At 45.8% G+C, this 14,016-nt stretch overlaps 1 protein-coding gene and 1 long non-coding RNA gene across 9 annotated transcripts in view; one reads left to right on the top strand and one right to left on the bottom strand.

The window, feature by feature from the left end:
* Window positions 1-12,533, top strand: part of LOC142408186 (gamma-aminobutyric acid receptor subunit rho-1) — a 32,636-nt gene extending 20,103 nt beyond the window's left edge. For both annotated transcript variants that reach the window (XM_075498356.1, XM_075498355.1), the window contains 6 exons: window positions 1,264-1,487; window positions 7,560-7,642; window positions 8,815-8,955; window positions 9,428-9,580; window positions 11,215-11,411; window positions 12,246-12,533. In XM_075498356.1, coding sequence (XP_075354471.1) covers window positions 1,264-1,487; window positions 7,560-7,642; window positions 8,815-8,955; window positions 9,428-9,580; window positions 11,215-11,411; window positions 12,246-12,533 — 1,086 coding nt within the window. The remainder of the gene's footprint in view (window positions 1-1,263; window positions 1,488-7,559; window positions 7,643-8,814; window positions 8,956-9,427; window positions 9,581-11,214; window positions 11,412-12,245) is intronic.
* LOC142408188 (uncharacterized) overlaps window positions 1-13,344 on the bottom strand; it is a 69,544-nt gene extending 56,200 nt beyond the window's left edge. The window contains exons 1-5 of one of the 7 annotated variants that reach the window (XR_012775211.1): window positions 13,231-13,344; window positions 12,234-12,383; window positions 11,367-11,446; window positions 10,631-11,281; window positions 7,513-9,574 (exon numbers count right to left, since the gene is read on the bottom strand). This is a non-coding gene — a long non-coding RNA (uncharacterized LOC142408188). Of the gene's footprint in view, window positions 1-7,512; window positions 9,575-10,630; window positions 12,384-13,230 lie in introns of those variants that run through there. The other 6 variants (XR_012775208.1, XR_012775210.1, XR_012775206.1 and 3 more) reach the window with 6 other exon arrangements.
* Between the last annotated feature and the right edge of the window lie 672 nt (window positions 13,345-14,016).

Genomic DNA, 14,016 nt, shown 5'->3' with positions numbered 1-14,016 from the left:
AAACCTAGTGTTAATAAATGGTTTCTAATGAACGTTGACAATACTTGTTTTTTCTACAGCAACCATAAATGTAACTTTATGCAAAAAAGTGAGGCATTGACTCATTGAAGAACAAACGTCTCTCAATTTATTACTGTTTAAAGGACACATTAAAACATAGGAGTCAATGTAAAAGGTTCCCCAGAACTATCTTCTTTGAATTTGAATACAGGGAAAAGGTGTTAAAAACCCCTATAGAATAGATCAAACGAAGAAATTACATGGTCAGTGGCTTTGGGACCTTCAGCTGGATGCAGTATAAAGCATTTCCAAGAATTATATTGGCCTTTACTGTAATAATAGCATAGGCTGCAACTAACAAATCACTTCCACTGAAAAAAGGCTGAAGAAATCCCCATATTTCAAAATACTTGGAAAGTGTTGTGGAGAAAAAATATCCAAATGTCAAATAATTTAAAAAAACCACTCCAAACCCACCTAACTTCCTCTACTTCAGACACCAGGGCAGACTGGTCAGTCTTAGACACTTCCCTGAGTTTATGGGCAATATATTGCGTTACACTGGAAGATACTCTGCTTATAAACACTTGTGCATGAGCTTGTCTTCACATATGTGAAGGGTTCCTTTGAAATAAGGAACAAGGCAAACCCAAGTCTATGTGCCTCCAGGATCAGACTCCAAATACAACAGAGCTCAAAGAGAAGGAGCATGCCTTGGATCTGAGTGCAATATTTGGGGAGAAAGGGCAAAAAAAACCCCATTTTGGTCAACTACTGAGTCAAAAACATGTCAGTGGCTGTGCTGGAGGAAGAGCTCCCACTGTAGCACACTGCTCTGGCTGCCTGAGGGAAGGTAGTTGCCAGAGCAGCATGGAGGACAGTGTGGGCAATAAATGCTTCTTCACTGTTGGCTCTAGAAATGCAGCATCAGTGGATGGGGGATTAAGTGGTTGGCAGCACTCTCCACCTATCGCTGCCTCGGCATGTCTGCCTTTTGGTCCCTGGAGGGGGTCACAGACATCAAAACACAATGTTTGCATTTTAGAGGTGGATTCGTCACCTGGATGGGCTCTGATTTCTGAACCCAGTAAATTCGTCTGACCTGAGGAATAAACAAGCTGCAGCTGGTCGTGTCCCCTGCAGCTCAAGGAATGGATGTGACTTCAGGAACGGTGCTTTACAGTTTGTGGTTTGTCCCGGAGAGTAGAAGTCACTGCTATGCTAATAAGGTGTTAAGTTGTGACAGAAGCCTGTTTGTTGCAGGACTTCACCATGACGCTTTATCTGAGGCACTACTGGAAAGACGAGAGGCTGTCCTTCCCCAGCACCAACAACCAAAGCATGACCTTCGATGGCAGGCTGGTGAAGAAGATCTGGGTCCCTGACATGTTCTTCGTCCACTCCAAGCGTTCCTTCATCCATGACACCACCACAGACAACGTCATGCTGCGGGTCCAGCCAGATGGGAAGGTACTTTATAGCCTCAGGTAAAGCTGCATTCAGTCAATGTGAGCTATTAGTGGAGTGAGAAAGTGATTTAATGGATTCCTGTATTGTGTTTTTGCATGACTTCATGCTAAAAAAAACCCATAAAGAATGAATGTGCTGACTATCCACCAACATCTGAGTTCCTGTGCAAGTTCATTAAGTGCCTGTCGCAGGAAGCCAATTTCTATGCCAACGTTGCTGGTTCCACCAGTGCCCCTTCACCTTGGGTGTGTGGTTAGCCCCTGCTCCTGCTGTCGGGAAGCTGTGGCCAGATGTGGTAGTCCCTCAGAGCACTTCACCGGGGGCCAGGGGGCTGCGAACCCCATGGGGCACTGCAGAAGAGGCAAAGCACTATCTAAAGAAGAGGGCAATGTCTAGTAATATACAGAAGTCCAGAGCAGCTATAGTTACTCACTTCACTATGCAACAAAGTCTCTAGGCCTAACAAAATGTGCAATTTCTATTCGTAAGGTAATTACGAAGTATAAATTATACTGAGCACAACTTTAGCTTTATGATAAGCAACAAGACAGACTGAGCATCCTTCAGCACATGAAGCAACAAGCTTCAGAGCAAGGATATATAGCTCCTGGTGACTCACCTGTACGCCTAGAGGAACCCAAACACTTGACTTCGACTCTTTGTGCTTTTTATGCACTATTTAATGTGAAATGCATGAAAGCTCCTTGAAGGGGGTGTGAGATCCATGTGGCAGCAAAGACACGAGGGTTATGGATGTGTTAGAAACCACAGAAGCACCTGATAATGGTCATGTAGGAATTAGGGCTTCTCCCCCCAAAAAGATGGCAGGATCAATAACCCAACTGAAGTGCATCTACATCAATGCACACAGCACAGGCAACAAACAGGAGGACCTGGAAGCCATTGTGCAGCAGGAAAACTATGATATAGTTGCCATCACGGAAACATGGTGGGATGACTCACACAACTGGAGTGCTGCAATGGATGGCTATAAACTCTTCAGAAGGGATAGGCAAGGAAGGAGAGGTGGTGGGGTAGCCCTGTATGTTAGGGAGTGTTTTGATCGTCTAGAGCTTAATGATGGTGACGATAGGGTTGAATGTTTATGGGTAAGAATCAGGGGAAAGGCCAAAAAGGCAGATATTATGGTGGGAGTCTGTTATAGACCACCCAACCAGGATGAAGTCGCAGACAAAATATTCTATAAGCAGCTGGGAGAAGTCTCACAATCGCTAGCCCTTGTTCTCGTGAGGGACTTCAACTTACCAGGTGTCTGCTGGAAATACAATACAGTGGAGAGGAAACAGTCTAGGAGGTTCCTGGAGTGTGTGGAAGATAACTTCCTGACACAGCTGGTGCGTGAGCCAGCTAGGGAAGGTGCCCCACTGGACCTGTTGTTTGTGAACAGAGAAGGACTTGGGGGTGATGTGACGGTTGGAGGCTATCTTAAGCATAGCGATCACAAAATGATAGAGTTTTCGATTCTTGGAGGAGTAAAGAGGGGGGCCAGTAGAACTGCTCCCTTGGACTTCCAGAGGGCAGACTTTGGCCTGTTTAGGAGCCTGGTTGACAGAGTAACCAGGAAAACAAGGAGAGTTTATGACCTTTGGAAGAAGGGGCAGGCAACTCAGGAGGACTACAAGGATGTCGTGAGGTTATGCAGGGAGAAAAGAAGAAAGGCCAAAGCCCAACTAGAATTTAATCTGGCTACTGCCATAAAAGACAGTAAGAAAAATTTCTGTAAATTTCTGTAAAAGAGGAGGGCTAAGGAGAATCTCCATCCTTTATTGGCTGCTGGGGGAAACACAGTGACCAAGGATGAGGAAAAGGCTGAGGTACTTAAGGCCTTCTTTGCCTCAGTCTTTAATAGTAAGACCAGTCGTTCTTGGGGTACCCAGCCCCCTGTGCTGGAAGACAGGGACAAGGAGCAGAATGAAGCCCCCATAATCCAAGGGGAAATGGTTAGCGACCTGCTACACCACTTAGACACACACAAGTCTATGGGGCCAGATGGGATCCACCCAAGGATACTGAGGGAGCTGGCAGAAGTGCTCACCAAGCCACTTTCCATCATTTATCAGCAGTCCTGGCTAACCAGGGAGGTCCCAGTTGACTGGAGGTTAGCAAATGTGATGCCCATCCACAAGAAGGGCCGGAAAGAGGATCCAGGGAACTACAGGCCTGTCCATCTGACCTTGGTGCCGGGGAAGGTTATAGAGCAGATCATCTTGAGTGCCATCATGCGGCACATACAGGACAACCAGGCGATCAGACTCAGTCAGCATGGGTTTATGAAAGGCAGGTCCTGCTTGACTAACCTGATCTCCTTCTATGACAAGGTGACACACTTAATGGATGAGGGAAAGGCTGTGGATGTTGTCTACCTAGACTTTATCCTTTGACACCTTTTCCCACAGCATTCTCCTGGAGAAACTGGCTGCTCAGGGCTTGGACAGGCGTACGCTTCGCTGGGTAAAAAACTGGCCGGGCCCAAAGAGTTGTGGTGAATGGAGTTAAATCCAGTTGGCAGCCGGTCACAAGTGCTGTACCCATGGCTCAGTATTGGGGCCAGTTCTGTTTAATATCTTCATCAATGATCTGGATGAGGAGGTCGAGTGCACCCTCAGTAAGTTTGCAGACGACACCAAGTTGGGTGGGAGTCTTGATCTGCTTGAGGGTAGGAAGGTTCTGCAGAGGGACCTGGACAGGCTGGATGGATGGGCCGAGGTCAGTTGTATGAGGTTTAACAAGGCCAAGTGCAAGGTCCTGCACTTGGGTCACAACAACCCCATGCAACGCTACAGGCTTGGGAACAAGTGGCTGGAAAGCTGCCCAGTGGAAAAGGACCTGGGAGTGTTGGTCGACAGCCGCCTGAATATGAGCCAGCAGTGTGCCCAGGTGGCCAAGAAGGCCGATAGCATCCTGGCTTGTATCAGGAATAGTGTGGCCAGCAGGAGTAGGGAAGTGATTGTCCCCCTGTACTTGGCACTGGTGAGGCTGCACCTTGAATACCGTGTTCAGTTTTGGGCCCCTCACTGCAAGAGAGACATTGAGGTGCTGGAGCGTGTCCAGAGAAGGGCAACGAAGCTGGTGAAGAGTCTGGAGCACAAGTCTTATGAGGAGCGGCTGAGGGAACTGGGGTTGTTTAGCCTGGAGAAAAGGAGGCTGAGGGGAGACCTTATTGCTCTCTACAACTACCTGAAAGGAGGTTGTAGTGAGGTGGGTGTTGGTCTCTTCTCCCAAGTAACAAGCCATAGGACAAGAGGAAATGGCCTCAGGTTGTGCCAGGGGAGGGTTAGATTGGCTCTTAGGAAAAATTTTTTCACTGAAAGGGTTGTGAAGCATTGGAACAGGCTGCCCAGGGAAGTGGTTGAGCCACCATCCCTGGAGGTATTTAAAAGACGTGTAGATGTGGTGCTTAGGGACATGGCTTAGTGGTGGACTTGGCAGTGTTAGGTTAACAGTTGGACTCGATGATCTTAAAGGTCTTTTCCAACCTAAACAATTCTATGATTCTATGATTCTGTGGGAACAAGTGAGAGTTTTGTCCTCTAGTTTGAGGGGTGATGCTAACCCTGACTTTCTCCCTTATTTTCCAACTGGTGGGTCAGCTTTGAGAGGAAGATATTTCCTGCTCCAGAGTAACTGCTCCAGGTGTGTGGGTGGGTGTCAGAAGCAAGGAGGTGATTAAAAAAACAATACAGGATCCCACAGACTGCTCTCAAGGTTTCGTCTGAAATCCCCCTCCTCAACGCAAACTCTTCATGGGAAACAGGCCAGACAGGCTCAGCCTGTGAAACTTCCTGGGGTCTTAAGTATCAATGAGACACTAGCCCCTCAGTCCAGCCCACATGGAGACCCTATTGGGAATGTGCAGCAGCAGAGTGCCTGGTGCTAGGGATGTCCGTAACTGCAAGCAGAGGCACCCCTGAGCTGTTGGTGTTGGGGAGCTGTGAAGTGTGAGGCAAGGGGTGGGGCGGTGGGCTCAGGGTTGCTGCTTACAGCTTAGACACCTACTTTCCTTGAGTATTGCTGACCATAAGTCTGAAGACTATTAAAACGGGATTTTTTTCTTTCTAATTGCTACTTTCATGCTTGGAGACGCTAAGTGAGGGCATCTGTTGTTCTCCAAAAGAAACTAAAATCAGTGCTTCTGTTTTTCTTGGCTGCAGCTCCATCCAGTTAGAAAACAAGTATTGCCAAATGACCCATAAAAACCTATTAGAGAGGAAATTGCTGTCCAATATTCTGATGCAAGAATGTCGACATCACCTCCACAGCAATGAAATAGCAAAATATGTGATAAATAAATAAAGCATCAGATGATAGATAATCTATTTTGAAGGACAAAAAAGAAGGAAAATCTGACTGATAGGAGGTCAGTAGCAGCAAGATGCACAGATTTAACTTTAACTAATGGTAAGGTTGCAGAACACATTGCTTGGGAAGGCTATGAAGGTCTTTAAGGGCATGTTAGACAGCGACCTTAAGAGTGGCAGAGGTAGAGCTGAGCCTGCCATGAGGAGTTTTATGATTTTATGAAAGGAAGGCAAGCAAAGCAATTCTTGATTCCCTGTGGGGTATCAGTTTGACAAGAATTTCTTGTTCTCTGATTTTTTTATCTTACTGTTCATTGGAATTCACAGCCTGAACAGCCTTCTCATTATTAAAGCTTTTTCTTCACTCAGCATATTAGACAAGGTTCAGGTGTTCCTTAGGCCTTTGCAAAGTTTGCTCAGGCCCTTAGTATAATAAAAAAAAGGACAATAAAATGACATAAAGTTCAGCTATAGCATGCATGCCTATATACTCTTTCATTTAGCTGCATGAGACCAATCATCTGCGTTGCAAGCATTTATGGTTGTCTAAAGATGGGAACAAAAGCATATCGAACTACTCAGATCCTGCCACGCACAGACTTGTGCTTAAACAATTGTCCTGCACAAAATGGTGGTGAACACCTTGAATAGCAAATTGATAGTTTTATTATTTTATTCAGTGGCGACTGCAGGTTGGAGTGCTTTATGAATGCTGGGGAAGTATGAATGCTGATCTCCCCTTAAGAGCAAACGGGTCATTACTGCCTGCCTGCCTTTGCTGAATGCCTTTGCCTGTAGATTATATTTTTTCCTCGGTGTCTGCCTTTTTAAGGTTCTTTACCAGACTTTGTCTTGTCTTGGAAACCACTGTAGACCTCACTGTCACCTAAACAACAAATCTGAGCCAAGCATTTTCACTCAAGGACCAAATCTAGATAGGAAAGCAACATCAGTGGGAACCCACACATGCAAAAGGACTATTAACATAAGGGACTGCATCTTGTTTTTATCATTATGTGACAGATGTCTGTCTACCATTAGCCCTGCTATAATTCATTAATTCTTTCCCCATTATGATTTATACTTCTATTTTCATTTACTTCCCTAGAGTTCAAGCCATTTGAGTTGAGATTTATGGATGCTTCCAGTGCAAACACAAAATTATGCTATTAAAAATGAGATAATCAGACTAGAGCAAGACCAGAGCTTTTGACTGATGGGGCAGAGCATTTCAGTGGTCTCTGTCGCACACCGGCTCCAGCCCTAACCAGACGCACTGCCTGTGCCCTCTGGTGGCTGATACCCAGGTGTGATGACCGGGTTCTCATTGAGCAGCTGGAAATGCGCCGTGTGTGGAGAAAACTGCCTGCATCGCTCATGGCACTAGGATGGCTTTGATAAATGTAAACTATTTTATCGTACAAAGCATCCATCGAAAGCACAGATCTCTGCAGAGAGATGTTTGCTGATAGTCAAAGAGGAAGAAGTGCCCTCCCTGCCCTTTCCCATTTTCTTCTCCAATATTTTTGTCATCTGGTAGCAATTTGTAATGGCCTAACTCTCTAGTCATCTTTTCTAACAATAGTTTGCTGAGAAGAAGAAATGGCTTTAACTAAAGTGGAATGGCTTTAGCTGAATGGAAGGTATTTCTTTTCAGTGGACTGTTACTGGCCAGATAGTTACTTAATAAAAAACCAAACTCACAGCTTTACTATTTCTCAGTCACATAAGAAGACAAGTTTTTAATGGAGTGGTTTTTATTATTCCTAGAGTTACAGTAACGGCAATGTGCAACATGGATTTTAGTCGCTTTCCCCTGGACACACAGACATGTTCCCTGGAAATCGAAAGCTGTAAGTAAAGCAGAGGTGTAGGGGAGCTGAGGGCTGCACCCCACAGGCACCCAAACTGTATTTAATTATATCAACAATTATACCAGTAATTAAACTGCTGCTACATTAATGGGAGCTCTAACCAAAGTCAGCAGACTTCAACACTAAGAAAAACTCCCTGCCCATATTTTTTTCACTAGAATTAGATGGTGTTTGCAACAATGCAGTGTTTTTAAAAACCAGCTGTGAGCACTGCCTTGCCAGTGTCCCCAAAAGCCAGCCAGGCTGCCCTGCTGCCACCCCGTCCCCAGAGGACCTGGGCCACTTGCCTGCAGGTCAGCAGGCTCCAGCAATGCCCACTTGCCTCGGTGTCCTCAAACACATAAATAAATGGCCCTACGCCCTTCACATGCACCATCTGCTCATCCGTTGTGTAGAAACCATGAGAGGGCAGTGATATTAATCACCTGCCTCTTACGTTTCTTACAGCTATATGAGATAAACCCAGCTTATATCCACATGTAGCTCCTTTGTCCCAAGTATGACGCACATACGAATTGGCTAGATTTCATAGAGCAACATTTTAAGCTTTTAGCTTTTTAGGAGTTTTTTTTTTCTTCTTCTTCTTAAGCTTGCAATAAGAAATTATAATCTGAATTCTGTTTTAATACATGTACGTGTGATTTTTTTTCTCCCTGTCTGGGAAGAGCTGCTACTAAACCCATCTGAAAGGATTAACATTACTATATTTCCACGTGTGTTAAAAAAACGAGACCTGTAATATTCATGTGTGCATCACAGGCAGAAAGTTTACCCAAGAGTTTTTCCTCCTGCATGCCTCAGACCACTGATAGATGTTCCTCCTGTTACCCCAAGCAGGCTCTTTCCTCTAAGTCTCCTTTCCTTTGCTTCTGATTTTAGGACGTTTGCAAGGGACAGTTTTTCAAGTTCTGATGCGGTGGGTTATCAGAAGCACGGGCTATGTGTGCGAATTATGATTAGAGAAACAAAAGGGTTACAAAACGCATCAGGCATCAGGACTGAGGGCTGTGACAATGAGCTAGTCCACTCCTTGCCACAATCATACCCACCAGCGTCGTGGCTCTCTCCAGGTAGCCTGGAAGGTGTGTGGGCTGTGGGTGCAATAGTAGCTGGCTCAGTGCATTGCACTGAGGTTTGCTCTGCTCCCCTAGATGCCTACACTGAAGACGACCTCATGCTCTACTGGAAGAACGGGAACGATTCCCTAAAAACAGATGAGAGGATATCACTGTCCCAGTTCCTCATCCAGGAGTTTCATACCACCACAAAGCTCGCCTTTTACAGCAGCACAGGTGGGTACTGGAGTGCCTGCCAGAGGGTGGGCTGGGGGAAGAAGGGGTGCAAACCATCCCTCTCGACCTTGGCCATGGAGGATTGTCCATTGGGAGGTCTCCCTGTGGGCCATCAATCAGATCTGCCTCTCTTCCATGTCGAGGCTGCTGTCCCTGACACAGACTTCCATCTTGATGGTTATGTAGTCTGGAAAGGCAATCCCTCTTCAAGATCACACCAAGCCTTAACATGAATTAAACTCTCCAGGTGCATAGGTTATATTATCTTCTCTGGAAGATGTGGTCCTGAGAGACACTTTGACTTTGATAGCTGGTTCAGTAAGGAGTCTTTTTGGTAAACTGCAATGATCTGTGGTCATTAACTGTTTTTCTAAAAGCAAATGAAGCGCTATTCCCCCAACGCAACATGACCTTATCTGAAAGTAGTTTGATGTTGGTGTGACTTCTCTTTTTCCTTCTCTCTGTTATACAGGGTGGTACAATCGCCTCTACATAAACTTCACTTTACGCAGACACATCTTCTTCTTCTTGCTCCAAACCTACTTCCCTGCCACCCTCATGGTCATGTTGTCCTGGGTCTCCTTCTGGATCGATCGCCGAGCAGTTCCCGCCAGAGTCCCTTTAGGTAAACACAGTCTTGTAGTCAGCAGATCTAAGAGACAATTTCTGCAACTGTGGCCTTGACCATCAAGACAAAATCCCCTGTGCTACGCACTGCCTTGTGGCATGGAATCAGCTATGCCACACGTGTGTCCCCCATGCAGGGGACTGGCCATGGTACAAACTGTCCATCTGCCCTGCAGTGCCAAGTGAATTGCCTTCCCTGCTTGCACAAGCGCTAGCTGCACGTGGTGCAAATCAGGGAGCAAACGTCCTGCTCTGCTTTTATTGCTATTAACAGAGATATGGCACAGAAAGAGCCAAAGTGTCAGTATCCTTCAGAGACTTCAGTGAGCGAGAAGGTGAAAATCAATATTAGCAGCCCTGACAAAATTTCAGTTTATTGAGTTTTGCTAGAGGAGGGAGGGTGGAAGAAACACAGTCAGCTGAGCTGTGTTGTTCAACTTGTTAAATGAGTTTACAGTGTAGTGTGAGGGATTCAGCACCCCCTTCTGCAACATCCTTCAGACAGATTAATCTGTATGCCAGGGGAGTCACCATGGGAGCAGAACTATGCTATGGACATAAATCTTATCCTAAAGCAGATGCTTTGCTCTTAGCAAAGTCCTGTTTGTATTTTTGTAGACTTTGAGCCCAAGCTTGCTTCCACTTATTCCAGGCAATACTCCTCAGGATTTTATTTATTATTAAAATTATATCCCTCAGTGGAGAGGATATATACAGGCATAACAGAGATAGAAATGGGGCAGTTATCCATGTCTGTGTTTAGAAACAGTATCCATTGCCTTGAGACATCATTAAAAGGAGCATAAGGGTTTGGGCCATGGCTTTTCAAGAGATGTAGGCACTGCCTTTAGCAGTACTTTTTAGTGCCTAGATACTCCTGTGAATTCAGTCCTTTGTGCTTATATACATCATTTCAACTTTCAAAGGGATCATTAATGTGACATAATTAGCCCCTGGAATAAGAGGGTCACAGAAAGCCTCCCTCAGAGCTAAGACAACTCTGAACTACAGGGGCTGCTGCCCTTGCTGATGTGGTCATTGTGCTCACCCATGGTGTAACGTGGGGCAGCTCTGCCCTGTGCCACCCCATTAGTCCCTGGCTTTTGCTCCAGGGAAGGCACAGATCAGGCTTGGGAGCTGGCTGGTGACTTCCCACGAAGCAGGACTTCCCAGGAGCAGACAGAAAACACAGGCTTGGGGAACCTGGTGGAAGCAGCAGCAGCAGCAGACGGGCTTCACTTGTGCCTGTGCTGCAGAGGGGGTGAACTAGAAGCTGAGCTACTTGTACACCCCATCTGGGGACCATCCTGAGCCTGGAAATGGGGCACAGCCAGCGTGGGGTCAAAGTGCTGCTGCTGGCCGTGGGGTGGGAGGCTGGTGGTATGGCAGGGAACCAGACTAGCAACACCCTGAGACCAGAACTAGAGCGGTTCCCACCAAAAAGACAGAACAGTCCCAGTAAGAAATCAGGGCTGCCTGGACCCTCCTCTGGCCATGAAACTCACCCCTCAAATGTGAAAAACAATCCTGCAAGGTAAATTCAAATGTCAGGAAATTGTAATGACAGCTGTATTTGTGATGAAAAGTCTGGGTTGAAAGTGCCTTACGGGCTCTCTGCTGGTGTATTCCCAGGGATAACCACCGTGCTGACCATGTCCACGATCATCACTGGGGTGAACGCCTCCATGCCCCGTGTTTCCTACATCAAAGCAGTGGACATTTACCTGTGGGTCAGTTTTGTGTTTGTCTTCCTCTCGGTGCTGGAATATGCAGCAGTGAATTACCTGACTACGGTGCAAGAGCGGAAGGAGAGGAAACTGCGGGACAAGGTGAGGTTTTCTATCTCTGATGCAGCTTTATGCCCCTGCAAAAAGGTGTGGCAAATGTCTGGAAATGTTCAAAAGTTTGCAGCTACAGTGTGCTGCTCTCAGCTGCCTGGGGAGAATGCAGTGCGTGCAAAAAGACACCAGCAGTGAGGCATTCCTGGTTATAAAGGTTTGCTACGAACAACCCACACCCAAACTCACTGCTCTTTCTTCAGAGTCTGAGGGCACTCAGTCCCTCCAAGTATAGCCCTCCACTGCCTGTAAAAATGGGATAGGGTTTAGGATTTTACCTTTAAATATTTTTTTATGCTGAAGATCCAAGCCTGTGAATAGCACCAGGTGGATATCATGTTTTAGGTTTCAGATAACATGGCAGCTTTCCCCCACCTTTCTCCAGGCACAGTCTAAACTTATACATAGTGGGCTAAACTTCCCCATTCTGCCTTCATCACATCAAATTATAACCTAAGCTCTTCTTTTCAAATGGGGCAAGCCTGATACATTCCTCCTTGCAGATTCCATCTGCTCTCTTCTCTGATTTTCTCAGCTTCAAGGTACAGGTCCAACCTTTATTTACACCCTGATACCCGTGCTTAAGTCAAATGAGCTTTTTCAGAGACAGCCCCGCTCTCTCCCTGACTGCGCTGTGTCTTGCAGACATGAAAATGGAGAAGCAAAAAGCTGCTGCCCAGCTCCCTCCTCTCGTTCTCCTTTCTGTGTCCCAGCAGCCTGAATTCCCCAGGCTTGTCCCTTCCTCTGCTTTTGTAAGGTGAAAAGGGATGTCTGTGTATATCCGGACACAAGTCAAAACCATCCTGCACTTACCTGTACCCACAGCTTCCCTGTGCATGCAGCCTACCTCAGCCTCGGCCCATGATGATGGATGGCAGTTATAACGACGGGGATGTGAACGAATTGGGGCACTACATGTCCGAGAACGGAGATAAACAAGACCGAATGATGGTGCAGCTGGCGCTGGGGTCCGAGAGGGGCTCAGGCAGGAGGAAAAACCAGAGATACGTCAGCATGCGGATCGACACTCATGCCATCGACAAGTACTCCAGGATAATATTCCCTGGTGCATACATTCTATTTAATTTGATATACTGGTCCATTTTTTCATAAATATACGTAACTTCTGTAGTCACAGAGCATTGTGACATTAAATGAAAGTACCGTCTCATAGGCTAACAGAAAGAAAATAGAGAATTGTTTTAATTGGAAGGAAGATTGATTTTTTTCAGGATTTTTTTTTTAATTAGATGCAACTCATCTGTGGCATAAATGACTGTGCAAGTTTCACGTTTCAGCAAAATATAGGATATACAATCTAAAATTTTATACTTATTCAAAGCTGTGCTATGTTCCTTCTTGTGCCTCACAGGCCACTGTAAACTATTTTAACAAGTGACTATAATTGCCAGTTGCTTATATATGGTGCGTCCTCCATTCTGTGCCCCCTGAGATCCTAATTGTCTAAATACCTGGATGCATGCATACATCTCTCAACTCAGCAGACTTATCACGTTCAATACCAATAAATACAAAGAATATGCAAATACTTGCATGTTTGCAGGATGAGGTCAGAAATGTTCATTACAAACACAAAATACCCAGTACCGGGAAATACTTTGGCAAGGTTATCACTGGCTAAAGCTTGCTTACACTGCTAAATGCACGCTGCCCTAGCAGTACTGCACTGACAGGTCCATGTAGGAATACTTTCAGATTTGTGCTTTGTCTTGATCATATTTAAAACAAAGAAATCTTTCCAAGGTGGTTTGACTATCTTTTCAAAATATGACTTGCAATGTACACTTACTGAGGAATGAACAAAAGCTGGACTTTCTCTCTGGGAACGAAATCCTCTGGGAACGACAGGAGCTCTCCTTGGATCTGCTTATTTAGGTCAGTGGGAGTTTTGCTCTTGAATTTCCGGGGAGAGAACAAGGTTTCTCTACATAATGTCTTCACTCCAGTGAAGACAATCAGGTGTCTACAAAAAGACTAAAAAACACTACTGTAGGAGAAGCTACTTCTCTCTGAGATAGTCTGGGCATTACTAGTCTGTACAGCCTGAGAACCTGTTGCAGCCTGTAACTTCTTGTCCCTGCTAAAGCCACTGGTAATTGCACTTGCTTCCAGGACAAGCCTAGTCTATCTATTTTTAGTAAAAGCAGAACAGAAAGGTGCTCAACAGGCGACAAAGCAGTTGTAAGGACTTTATATCTGAGTTACTAAAGATACCATGCTAAAAACTTTGGAATGAAGTAAAAAGGAGCTTCTACCATGAGACCGCAGCTCCATTGCAGACCCAGGTACATCTAACCTACTCTGCTTTCATGCTGCATCCGTCGCCCGGGCACCCTACAGCCCACCGTGCCCTTAGAGCAGGCTCAGCACCTTCCAGGGCAGGACCAAGGAGGCGCAGCTGGAGCTGGGGGCACTCGGCATTGACTTAAGTCCCAATTCTCCATCACAGTTTCTGCAGAGCAGCCAGCCAGCATAAACACTCCATATGGAAAAGGCAAAATCTGTAATGCAGAAGTAATACAATATTGCAGGAAAACAAGAATTGGTTGAATGGAATCAGAGGCCTTTACAATAA

This window comes from Mycteria americana, chromosome 3, assembly GCF_035582795.1.
Source record: "Mycteria americana isolate JAX WOST 10 ecotype Jacksonville Zoo and Gardens chromosome 3, USCA_MyAme_1.0, whole genome shotgun sequence".
NCBI lineage: Eukaryota > Metazoa > Chordata > Aves > Ciconiiformes > Ciconiidae > Mycteria > Mycteria americana.
Note: the sequence above shows the minus strand (reverse complement) of the source record. Positions and strands in the feature narration are given on the sequence as shown.